Source organism: Muntiacus reevesi, chromosome 14 (assembly GCF_963930625.1).
Source record: "Muntiacus reevesi chromosome 14, mMunRee1.1, whole genome shotgun sequence".
Taxonomy (NCBI): domain Eukaryota; kingdom Metazoa; phylum Chordata; class Mammalia; order Artiodactyla; family Cervidae; genus Muntiacus; species Muntiacus reevesi.
Genome location: NC_089262.1, coordinates 64,161,051 through 64,174,435, shown reverse-complemented (window position 1 = coordinate 64,174,435; position 13,385 = coordinate 64,161,051). Strand labels below are relative to the sequence as shown.

At 45.5% G+C, this 13,385-nt stretch overlaps 1 protein-coding gene across 1 annotated transcript in view; it reads right to left on the bottom strand.

Moving 5' to 3' along the window:
- Positions 1 to 13,385, bottom strand: part of STK10 (serine/threonine kinase 10) — a 121,914-nt gene that overhangs the window by 8,135 nt on the left and 100,394 nt on the right. Inside the window, exons 13-17 of the mRNA XM_065905146.1 lie at positions 9,206 to 9,298; positions 6,066 to 6,195; positions 4,023 to 4,147; positions 1,558 to 1,746; positions 913 to 1,038 (exon numbers count right to left, since the gene is read on the bottom strand). Of these exons, the coding sequence (XP_065761218.1) occupies positions 913 to 1,038; positions 1,558 to 1,746; positions 4,023 to 4,147; positions 6,066 to 6,195; positions 9,206 to 9,298 (663 nt within the window). The remainder of the gene's footprint in view (positions 1 to 912; positions 1,039 to 1,557; positions 1,747 to 4,022; positions 4,148 to 6,065; positions 6,196 to 9,205; positions 9,299 to 13,385) is intronic.

Genomic DNA, 13,385 nt, shown 5'->3' with positions numbered 1-13,385 from the left:
GTGCATCTGTCGGGTAGAGCAGTGCCTCGCTCCACCACAAGGGGGCTCCAAGTACCAAGTCCTGGACAAGGGCGCTTAGGGTGAGGGAGACTTGACTGGGATTGGAGAAACTTGAAGGATCTCCCCAGGGAAGGGTTTGGCAATATCAGGATACCTTTTCCTGACTTTATGGGAAAGTTTTGAGCTTCTCACCATCAAGGATAATGGTAGCTGTAGGTTTCTGTAGATACTGTTTATCAAGTTAAGGAAGTTCCCTTCTGCTCCTAGTTTACTGAGTGTGTTTAATTAACGTAAGCAGGTGTCAGCCTCTGTCAAATGCTTTTTCTGTATCTACTGATGATATGATCATGTGATTTTCCTTCTTTAGCCTGCTGATGTCATGGATTACATTAACTCATTTTTGTATATTGCACTAACCCTGGGGTAAATCTCACCTTGTCATGGAATATACTTCTTTTTATGTATTTTTAAATTGTTTGCTAACATTTCATTGGGGATTTGTGCATCTGCGCTCATGAGAGATACTGATCTGTAGTTTTCCTCCTTGTAATGTCTGGTTTTGGTACTAGGGTTATTGGGACAACTTTTCCAAAGATACAGTGAAGACCAAGAAAGCCAGCAGCATGCCCATAGCTGGGTCCTGGGCACAGCACTCTTGGCTCAGCTCTGCCATCTCATTCACAAAGCCTTACTCCATTTCTACAAAATAGGAGTCGTCACCCTTGCCCCACGCCTATTTTATAAATGTGGAAAGTGGCACGGGAGGGGGACATGATGTGACCAACATCACAGAGAATGGCAGGATGGAAACAGCTCCACCCAGAGCTCCCGTCTATAGGGTCCCGAGACCCCCCAGAGAGCTGCATGCCCCCCGGGGAGACGGGGGCAAGCATTCGGGGCAGGGGGCGGTACCTGCAGCTGCTGCAGCTCACTCATGTTGCTCTCGCACTGGGCCACCATGTCCCGCATCTGGTTCTCATGTTTCTGCTGCTGCTGCAGCCGCTCTGCCTTCTGCCTCTTCTCTTCCTGCTGGGAGAACTACAACCGAGAACAGGAGAGGTCCTCCCTCAGGGAGACGCCCCCTGAGGGACCAGTGTGTACACAGGCCCAGCGTCCTGCACCACTCGGGCAGGGCCCTCTGTCTGAAGTCCTCCCCCTGAGCTGAGACCAGCCCCTGCCTTCAAGGAGCCCACAGATTGGAGGGGACAATGAGATGTGCTCGGACAGTGTGTGGGGTAAGCAGGACTCACAGGGGTCCAGGGCCACCGACTCCGTGTGCCCGAGCCACCTGGGTGACTTGTGAGCGGGGCTCTAGGTAGATAAAAAGAGTAGAAGCAGCTGCAGGCTAGAAACCCAGGAGTGTGACAGGGCGCGTGCATGGGAAAGCAACGCCAAGCCTCCTTCCTGTCCACCAGAGGGGGCTCAGCGTGAGGCTTCCATTCCACGCCTCTTTCCAAGGCTCTGCTGCATCTTATATTTCATATTCCCCTAAATGTGTAAGACTCGGGCCCCACCAAACCTGGTCTGGCCCCGCTCCAGGACACGCCAGGCCCTGACCTGCTTGATCTTCTCGCGCTGCTCAGCGGCGCTGCCCCCTCCGTTGATGTGGAGGCTCTTCTTGTACATGGCCATGCGCGTCTTGCCCTCACTTCTCTGAATCTTGGGCAGCCGTGCCTTCTCTTGCTGCTGCCGCACCTTCAGCTGCTCAGTCATGCGCTGGTTGTAGCGCTGCATCTGCTCACGCTCCTGAGAGGGGCCCCCAGAGGGGACACGGTCAGCTGCCTCCCCACACACACAGGCGTAGTCAGAGGTCAAGGCTGCCACACGCCACTCAGGGGCCCAGGACCCACGCGGTTCAGGACACTCAGAACAAGGCTTGTGTCATTTGATTTCTCTAAGTAACTTTTTCTATTTTCAGTTTTAAAATTATCATTAATAATGTTTTAGATTCTTACCTTCTGAATGCCTTCTCACTTAACCAATTGGTAGTATGCTATCCTGAGCTATTATCTCAGAGCAAAATGTACATTAATGAGATGGTTCCTCATTATTGATGATAGGTGTCAATTGATATTTTTTAAAGTCTTGATAAATTTGAATATTTTCCTTCACCTAACACTTGTATTTCAAAACTTAGCACAAGCATCACTTCTCCCAAGAAGCCTCCCCTGACTTTCTGGCCAGGTAGGGCATGTTTATTCCAAACTGCCACGGCCTTGTGCTGACTTCCAACACTGTACTTAGGTTAGGAGCTGTAATAACCCACACCAGATCTCAGTTTAGCCTCTCTCTGTCCCCACTAAAGGAACTGAACCAAGACAATTACATAGAAGTAGAGAGTGCTCCAGCCATACAGAAGGAGTCCTCCTCTGGTCTGGGGAGAAGTGGTATTTAAAAAAAAAGAAGTGGTATTTAAGTTGAGACTTAAAAGTATTTTGAAAGACTTCAGACAATAGTAGGAAGCTACAGTAATCAAAATAGTGTGGTACTGGGACATCTATGGCAGTCCAGTGGTTAGGACTCCTGAGATTTCACTGCCAAGGGCCCGATTTGATCCTTGGTCAGGAAACTAAGATCCCACAGGCTGTGAGTTAAACAATAAAATAAATTTAAAAATACATCTATCCAAAAAATAAAAAGAACAATGTGGTATTGGTACAAAAACAGATATATGGATCAATGGAACAGAATACAGCCCAGAAATAAACCTACACACCTACAATCAATCTTCAACAATGCAAATCAAAACTACAATGAGGTCAGAATGGTCTCACATTGGTCAGAATGGCCATCATTAAAATATACAAATAACAAATGTAGCGTAGAGAACAGTCCTACACTGTTGGTGGGAATGTAAGTTGGTATAGCCACTATGGAGAACAGGATGGAAGTTCCTCAAAAAACTAAGAGCTACCATATGATCCATCAATCCCACTCTTGGGGAGACAAAACTGTAATTCAAAAAGATACTGCTCCCCTATGTTCATAGCAGCACTGTTCCTAATACTGAAGACATGGAAACGACCTAAACGTCCATTGATAGAGGAATGGATGAGGAAGATGTACACACATAGGCAATTAGGAATAGGAATAGGAATATTACTTAGCCATAAAAAAGAACAAAGTAATGCCTTTTGCAGCAGCATGGACAGACTTAGAGATTACCATAGTAAGTGGAGTGAAAGACAAATACCGTGTGATATCACTTACATGTGGAATCTAAAACAATGGCAGAAGTGAACCTGCCTACAAAACAGAAACAAACTTACAGACACAGAGAACAGACTGGCTGCCAAGAGCAGGGGGTGGGGGTGGGGGATGGAGAGGGATTGAGTGGGGTTTGGGGGTTAGCAGATGCAAACTATTACATTTAGAATTTATAAACAACAAGGTCCTACTGTACAGCACATGGATCTATATCCAACCTCCTGGGAGAAACCATATGGAAAAGACTATTAAAAAAAGACTGTCTATGTGTGTATATGTGTGTGAGTCACTTTGCTCTACAGCAGAAATGAACACAACATTGTAAATCAATTATAATCAAAAAAAGTAAAAAGTATTCTGAGAGAATGCATGAGAAAGACAAAGGGGAAATGGAAAGGAGGGCAGGACAAAAGAAAGGAAAAAGCGGGGGAAAGTGAGACACACACGTCAGGCGTCAGGGTCGGGGGTGCGGGGAGCTTCCACGATTCCTGGTGCCTGGATCTGAGGCAGGACATTGCCGAGAACCTCCCGCCGCCTCCCTGTGGCCCGCCCGGCCCCTCAGAGACGCGTGGGGTGCTCCCGGCCCTCCCGTCCGGCCCCCTCAGAGACGCGCGGGGTGCTCCCGGCCCTCCCGCCGCCTCCCTGTGGCCCGCCCGGCCCCCTCAGAGACGCGTGGGGTGCTCCCGGCCCTCCCGCCGCCTCCCTGTGGCCCTCCCGCCACCTCCCTGTGGCCCGCCCGGCCCCCTCAGAGACGCGCGGGGTGCTCCCGGCCCTCCCGCCACAGTGGCGGCTGTGGAGCGCGGGCTGGACCTCACCTTCTCATGCTTGCGGAGCAGCTCGTGCCGCTGGAGGAAGTACTGGTCTTTGAGCTGCTGTTTCACCAGCTGGTGCCGCTCCTGCAGGTGATGCTCCTCCATCTCCCACAGCGCCGCCTCCCGGTCTGCAGCAGACACAGCACCCAGTGAGGCGCAGCCGGCCAGAGTCCCCAGGCCCTCCCCTCCGCTCCGGAGCCAGGTGCTCTCACACGGCGGCTGGGGATGGTGCCCCCTCATCAGACTGTGTTGGCTGAGCCAACAGCTAAGAATCTCTCACCTCAGGGATGAGAGCTCCCTGCAGCAGGGTACAGCAGGTGGTGTTTGCAGTGTCAGGGCGTCAGGAGACAGAGAAACCAGAGACCTAGGCTAGGACCCAGCCATATCACTGGGGTTTGGGATGGACAAAAAGTCTGCTTCAGGCCCCATCTTCCACCTCTGCCAAATGGCATACCATGGAGGGAGAAACATCCTTGGAAGACACTGTTACATTCTGTCTGCACTACGCCTGTGCTTCCCTAAGGGGAAGATGGGAAGGGCTCACGTGGAAACTCTATGAAGAAGGTGAGACAGCCTCTTTTCACTATGTCCTACTTTGAAAAATGGTTGGGGCCCTCCACATCCCATCTATGCATTTTAGAATAGTACCATTTAGTGGCATTTTATCACTGGAAGTCCATTAGAACTACAGGGCAGGGAGCTGAGGTCAGATGGAGAACCTCACGCCCTGCAAAACGTAGCTCGTCCTGCTCAGCCCACTGTGAAAGTTCCATTTATTTTGCTTCCCTCCTATCCCATGAAAGCCAGCATCTACCCACAGGACATCGAAACAGTGATTTGGCTTCCAAACCAATCAGAACCACAGTCCCACAAGTAGGACGGTTCTTACAGACCATCATGTGATAAGGAAACAAGGGGAACAAACTTTTCCAAAACACCCGTGGCTCTGTTCAGAATGTCGCATTACCAAGGACTCCATTTTGCCTGGTCCACACTAAGTACTCAGGGGCGCATACCGTTTAAGTGCCCTGGCCATCGGAGTCCTGGCTGCAGTCCCCAGTATAATAATGAGATAGAAACAGCAATTGTGTATCAGTCCTATGTTTACATCTGTAGGACAGACAGGGACCATTAGGTCCACAGCCCACAGGCACCAAAGTCCAATTTCCACTCAGCTAGCTGTTGTAAATGCAGTTCAGACAACAGACTTCTAGCCATTTGGAGCCTGCTTGCTTTCCATACCCCGTAAAATTGTAGCCAACATCTGCTGGCCATAAATAAGACAGCCTAGGGGCTATATAAAGACCGCAAGCCCTGCGTCCTCCAGAGCGCCCCAGCCGGAGCCTCCCCAGCAGAGCTCCCCGTGCTGAAGGCCGTCACCCAGACACACGAGCTGCCCCTCTTGAGGCCCGTCTTCCCCGGGAGCCCCTCGCACCCTCCCCCGGGGCGGCGACCCGCCCTGTTGTCCCCGGACAGTCTCGTGCTGGGAGGGGCCTGCCAGCACCAATCCTGCCCAAACCCCACCCCACCGGGGGACCGGAGAGCGTGGCTGCGAGAGCAGGTCTGCGTCCAGGCCCGCGGGGCAACTCTGGCCAAAGCGCAGCCGCTCTCCAAGCCTCGGTCTCCTCACCTCTAAGAACGGGCAAACAGCAGGGTCTGCCGTGTGGACTTCAGGACACGACGTGATGCAGGCACAGGGGAAGGCACACGGCTTGGCAGAGGAGGCGCCCCACATGTGACGGCTGCTCTGTGGGCTCTGATTCTGTCCCCACCTCGCCACCCCGCTGACCGGCTCACTGATTACTACAGTTTCCACCCATTCTACGACACTTCTGTTTCTCCTTCCTTCCTCGACATGCGCCAGCATGTTAAATCGTGTCATTGGTAGTGGTATCCCTGCCTCAGTCTTGACCTCACTGGGGGTTTCCCTCCTGTTTCACCACGAGGCGGACTCTGGTCTTAGGGTGGAGAAGACGCAGCGCCCGTCCCGCCCAGGGCTGGGATGCCCCTTCAGGCCCGACGCGCGCCCCACTGGGGGTCACCCACCTCGAAGGAGCTCCTGCTTCCGCGTGAGGCACTCGCGCTCCTTGTCGCAGATCTCCCGCCTGTTGTCGGCCGTGATCCTCTTCATCGCCAGCTCCAGGTCCTCCTTCTGCTTGGCTACGAACTCCCGGTCCTGTGAAGGTCGAGTATTTAGAATTTTAGGTGTGAGAATCCCCTGGCCGTCCAGTGGCCAGGACTCCACTCCTCTCTGCCAAGGGCCGGGGTGCAATCCTGCTCAGGGAACTAAAGTCCCACAAGACACATGGCACGGCCAAAAAAATTTTTCCATTAAAAAATTTATAAAATTTTAAGTGTGTTTTTGGTTTTGTTGTTATTTTCTTAGAGATACATATTGAGGTACTTACAGGTGAAATGATATGAGGTCTAGGATTCAATTCAAAATAACACAGTAGAGTGGGGAAGTGAGTAGACAGGACTTGATAATTACTGAGATCAGGTGATATGTATATGGGGGTGGTGGTTGTTCAGCCACACAGTCATATCCAACTCTTTACGGTTATTATACCTATTTTTGCCTATGTTTTTAATTTTCCTTAATAAAGAGTAAAAGCTACTATATATGACATAGATAACCAACAAGGACCCACTGTACAGCACAGAGAATGATACTCAGTATTTTGTAATAACCTGCAAGGGAAAAGAATCTGAAATATATATATATATATATACATATATATATCTGAATCACTATGCTGTATACTTAAAACTAACACAACATTGTATACTTCAATAAAAAATACTAAATTAAAAAATTTAAAACTTTAGGAAACATGTTAAGAAACTAAAATTTGCACTGATGTTATCACTCATTGCTAGCGGCTGGTTTTGGTACATTTATATAAATGTATCTACATCTGTTGTTTCACAAAAATTACATTTAAAGACTTGAAAAAAAAAAAAAAAAGACTTGAAGAGGTATTTATACACCCATACTCATGGCCCTATTATTCACAACAGTCAGGGGATTGGAAACAACTCAAGTGTCCATAAACAGATAAATAGATAAACACAATGTGGTATATACATACAGTGAAATATTATTCAGGCTTTAAATGGCAGGAAATTCTTATACATGCTACAACATGGAAGAACCTTGAGGACATGGTAAGTGAAGTAAACCAGACACAAAAGGGTAAATAATGTACAATTCCATTTATATGAGGTCAAATTTGTAGAAACAGAAAGTAGAATGGTGGTCATCAGGGACTGGAGGGAGGGTATCGTGGGGAGTTCTTGTTTAATGGGTACAGAGTTTCTGATGTGAAAGATAAAGAGTTCTGGAGATGGATCGTGGTAATGGTAATGCACAATGATGTTAATGTACTTAGAATCATTTAAACATGGGTAAGATATCAAATTTCATATTTGACCACAATTTAAAAAATTATTAAAAAGCCTTTCCATGTCATAATACATTATATTATGACATGTATCAAAATGTATCAAAAATACATTTTAATGGCTGAATATATTTCATGGTATAACTGCACCCTAACTTATCAAACCAATACATAACAGGTTGTGTATAGATTTTCTTTTAGATACTGCTGCTCTTCACATTCTGGTAGCTAAATGTCCTTGAGCCTGTGATGACTCATCTGTAAGATTAGCTCTAGAAGCAGAAAATCTAGGCCAAAAGATGGATTTTGGGGGTTCCTGATACATTTTTGAGGCTCTTGATGCAATTGCCAGAGTGGTTTCCAAGGGCCAATCTGCTCTCCCTCTCAGGGAAGGAAGGCCTGTCTCCCCACCACTCCCCAGCCCTGCATTCTTCCTCTAATCACAGCATCAAGGACAGGTTGTAGGAAAGCAGGAGAGTCTGGAGTCAGATTTGGTTTAAGGCTTCGGACCCCATGTTAACTGTGCATTGTTGACTCTCTGAGCCCTAGTTTCTTCCTCTGTAAAGGGAAAAACAAACAGCACCTATTCTGGCAAGCCGTGAACACTAAACTAGGTAATATATTAATACAAATACATTTGTAATGGTAGACTCTAATTTTCTTTCATTTGGGGACAGAGGAAGAGGGAGAAGATGCGAGTATGAAGTGTCAAGAAGGCTGGTGAGGTTGGAGCAGAGGGGACCGCGTTCAGCTTGGAGAGGCCAACGGGGAGCCAGACCTACAGGGCCTTGAAAGCACATGGGAAGGCTGATCTGATCAGATGGGTAAAGTGAAGGTTTATCCATACGAAGGGCTTAAAGAGCTTTGTGGGGAGGGTGTCATGATCAGATCTGGATCAGATTTGGAATTCATGTTGATCACACCAACTGGTGTGAAAGAAAGAGCTGCAAGAGCTTCAGGGAAATGAGCTGGGAGGTTACTGAGTAGTCCAGGCAAAAGGCGATAGGCTCGGGGGTCACAGAGATGCTGACAACTTGATGGATCCAGAGAGAGTTTGGAGATTTAAAAAAAATACAAACTCCAAGAAGTGATGAAGAACTGAGGGAAAAGAGGCACCAGGAATGACAAGACCTCTGGTCTCACAAGACAATGGAGGGCGGTGACCCCTTGGAACGTGGGAACAGGACGAGGTCTGGGAGGTCTGGACTTGATGTCTTTGAGACTCCAAGTGGGCAGATGGATATACTGGGTTGGTCAAGGAGATGTGATGTACAAACAACCATAAAACAAGGCAGAAGGTGCTAAAGGCTTTGGGGGAGATGGAAATAAATGTTTGGTGTCTCGCAGAGATGGGAGAGCTCACTTCCAGCTGGAGTGAGGGCAATCCAGGAAGGCTGCATGGGAGAGGTGATAAAAGGGATAGCCAGGATAATCTGACTTAGATATTCAGAATGAGGGATACGGGGGTCTCCCAGGTGGCTCAGTGGCTAAGAATCTGCCTGCCAAAGCTGGAGACTCAGTTTCGATCCCTGGGTCAGGAAGATCCCCTGAAAAGGAAATGGCAACCTACTCCAGGATTCTGGGAAATCCCATGAACAGAGGAGCCTGGTGGCCTACAGTCTGTGGGGCTGCTGAAGAGTTAGACATGACTGAGCACAAGCAAGAATAGAGACAGATGAATATTCCAGGGGCAGGGCACAGACACAGACCCAGAAGGGCTTGAGGCACCACTCACGGTCTCTCCAACCCCTCCAACTCCCCAGCTGAGGGACAAGGACTCACGAGAAGCTGCTTTTTCTGAGCGTGCTCCTCCATCTTCTGCTTCATGCTCTCCTTCCGCTGCTGCCTGGGGAGCTTCTCCACCTCATTCTTCACCTGCACCAGAAACAGCAGAGGATTGCTAGGTCAGGGCACCTCCTTACACTTCACACAAAACAACCCTGCAATCCCAGAGCTCCTGGGCCAGGGAGCCTGAAGACAAGGCCCAGCTTTCTAGGCACTAGCCCCCACCTGCTCTCCACCCTGGTACAGAGGGCACCCCCTGGCCACCAGTCTCCAGGTTCCAGACTCCCCCAGAGCAGAGCAGATAAGTGCCATTTTTGCTCTTTGGTATCCATGCCCCTTCTTTTGATGATAGTATCTCAGTTTCATTTAGGACAGTGTTTCTCAGCCTCCTTTTAAACTGTTGTCCCCTCAGAAGCCCTTTTCAACATTTTTTCATAGTTACCCACCTCCATGAAATGTTAATCCCACAAATAACACTGTCAATCTGTTAAACCATATAATATCTAAGATGTTTTTAATTCCTTGGGGGTGATATCACCCTGGCTGAAAACGAATGTTTTAAGTGGCTCCCACTCAGTGTCTGAGGGTCAGGTATAACTGATGCCTCAACCCCAGCTGATCCCAGGCTAAGCATAAGATCGAGGCTGTCTGTCAGCATATTCCATGCCTTGGCATCAGAGACTGGTTCGGAGATGAGCAAGCAGTCCTTGTCGGGCTAGTGACAGCTTCAAGATGTTTGCTAAACTATTGGGGAAAGTCACTCTCTGTCCTTTGGGGTTGCTGATCTGAGAGGATGTAGGTCATGGTGGGCCACTCTGGAGGGATCCGCCCGAGACAGAATCAACTCAGGGAAGCAATGTTAAGAGATGAGGGAAGTGACATTTCTGGCTTCCTGGTCAGAGGCTAACAGTATTCTCAAACCAGCCAGAAGTGGGTTTCTGTCTTTGATAACAGAAGAAAGAGAATAAAGTCATGACACTTCTCTGTAAGGAACCTAGATTTCCTCAGACAGTTTTCTGTGAATAACTCGTATCTTTACAGGTACCTGATATCTCAAAACACACACGCACTGACAGGTTCCTTAGGAGCAGTGACTGAGGGTAAAAATACTGTCTGTGATTTACAAAAGAGCATTTCAGGAGAGTTCTGCTCCTGACATAATGAGGTAAGTCAATACAACCTCTCTTTCCTGCTGAATACAATGAAAAAATCTGGATAAGATACAAAAAGCAACTACCTGAGGACTCTGAAAAGTAAACAAAAGAAGGTGACTAGGAAAGGAAGTCAGGACTCATAGAAGGGCTGGCATTGGGGGTGAGTTTCCTGGTTTCTCTTTTTCCTTTTGCTCCCCTAGCTTTGCCCCAATCCTGGACAGTGATGCTGTGAAAAAGTAGGTAAAACCCTAACAAACCTCATGTTTCTGGCCAGAGAACCAGGCAACGGTCAATAAAATTAACAAACCTTGAGCCAGATTGACAGAGGAGGAGGAAGAAGATGAGAGGGAAAAGGAGGCAGGAGAGAAAGAGGATACTACAACACAAGCTACTGTATGAAGAGGGAAAGAGAAATCACCACAGATCCTACAGTCATTAAAAGGATACCAAGGCAATACCATGAACAGCTTTATGTCAGTAAATTCAGCCCATTAGGTGAAATAGACAAAGTGCTTGAAAAAGTACCAAAGCACATTCAAGAAGAAACAAATAACTAAATCCAGAGCAACATTAAAAGAAAACCACAGACCAGTATCTTTTCAATGAATAAGACTCAAAAATCCTCACCAAAATAATAGCAAACTCAATCTAGTAATATATCAAAAGGAAAATACATAATGACCAAGTGGGCTTTATCCCAGGAATGTAAAGCTCATTCAATATGTGAGAATCAGTCAATATAATTCACAATATCAGTACACTAAAGAAGAAAAACTATATGATCATATCAATATAGGAAAACTACTTGATAAAATTCAACATCCATTCATGACAAAATCTATTCGCACACTAGAAGTAGAAGGGAACTTCCTTAATCTGAAAGACAGCATCTACAAAAACCCTAATGCTAACATCATACTTAACTATAAAAGACTAAATGTTTTCCCCTTAAGACTGGGAGCAAGGCAAAGATGTCCACTTTACTATTCCTGTTTAACATCCCACTACAGGTCCTTGCCAGCATGATAAAGAAAGAAAAATAAACAAAAAATACATAGATTAAAAAGAGAAATATGATAAACAATAAGGTCCTAGTGTATAGCACAGGGAACTACATTCAATACCCTGTAATAAACCATGATAGAAAAGAATATGGAATTCCCTTGTGGCTTTGACCCCTGTGGCTTTGACCCCTGGGTTGGGAAGATCCCCTAGAGAAGGGAAAGGCTACCCACTCCAGTATTCTGGCCTGGATAATTCCATGAAGTATATAGTCCATGGGATCACAAAGAATATGACAGAATATATATTTATGTATAACTGATTCACTTTTCTGTACAGAAGAAATTAACACAACATGCTAAGTCAACTATACTTCAATAAACATTTTTTAAATAAAATAAAAAGGAAGAAATAAAACTGTTTGCAAAATTGTTGTCTATGTGGAAAAATCACACGTCTATTTTTTTCAAAAGTCCTAGAACTGATGAGTTTAAGGGACATCAATATACAGGGCTCAATATACCAATATTTTCCTATACTCCAGCTTTGACATTAGAAATTGACATCAAAAAATAGTATCTGTACAATAACACAAAAAATGAACTAAATATAATTCTAACAAAATATATGCTGAATTTGTATGCTGAAAACTATAAAACACTAAGGAAGGATGTTAAAGAAGAACTAAATGAATGGATAGATTATGTTCATAGAAAGGAAGGTTCAATATTGTTCCGATTCCATTCTCCCTAAATTGATACATGAATTCAACTCAATCTCAATCAAAAATTTCATCAGATATTTTTACAGAAATCAATAAACTGATTCTAAGATATATGTGGATGGGCAAAGGAACTAGAATAACCAAAATAATTTTGGAAAAAAGGAATAAGGTTGGAGGACTTACACTACCTGATTTACTGTAAAAATATATTTATCAAGACATTGTAGAATTGGTGAAAGGTAGACAAATAGATCAATGGAACTGCATATAGTCCAGTTATAGACACACAGAATATATGGTCAGTTGATTTTGCATAAAGATGCAAAGGCAAATCAATGGAGAAAGGATAGTCCTTTCAGCAAATGGTGCTAGATAACTGGACATCCATAGGCAAAAACAACACTAATAACAGTGGATCTCACCCACATATTACACATCTAATGTAACACTTAAAAGTGTAAAAACATCTGAAAGAAAGCATGACCTTGAGCTGTGCAAAGGTAGCTTAGATACGCCAGTAAACACACAATCTGTAAAAGAAAAAATGATAAAGTAGACATCATCAGAGTACGTACTTCTGCTTTATGCAAGACACTGTTAGAAGAACCAAAAGACAAGCCACAGATTGGGAGCAAACATTTGCAAAATATGTAAATGACAAAGGACTGTATCCAGAATGTAAAAAGAACTGTCAGAATTCAGTAATAAAAAAATAAAGAAATCACCCAGCTAAATAAATGAGCGAAAGATTTAAATAGGACCTTGTCAAAAAAGATATATAGACAGCAAATAAGCACATGAAAAGATATTCAACATTAGTCATTAATGAAACACAAATAAAAAGTCACAATGCAATATCACTTCCTATCAGAATGGCAAAAATAGAAAAAATCAAACTAATGATACCAAGCGCTGGTTATGACGTGGAGCAACTGGAACTCATGCATTGTTCTGGACAAGTAAAACAATACAGACTCTTTTGTAAAAGCTTGGCAGCCTCTCCTAAAGTTAGATGTACATTTAACATATGACCCCAAAACCCTACCAGCTATTGTTTATCGTCTCTTCCTTCAATTCTCCGGTGTTTTCTTTCATGGCTTTAGGTTTGTAATCCAAATCCTGCCCCTGTATTCTTTAGCTTTAACAGTCTTTGATTAGGGTTTCTCAGCCTTGGCACTTTTGACTCTTGGAGCCAAATAATTCTTTGTTGTGGGGGTTTCCTATGCACTATAGAATGTTAATAGCATCTCTGACCTTAGATGCTATAACACCTTCTCCCCAGTCATGACAACCAAAA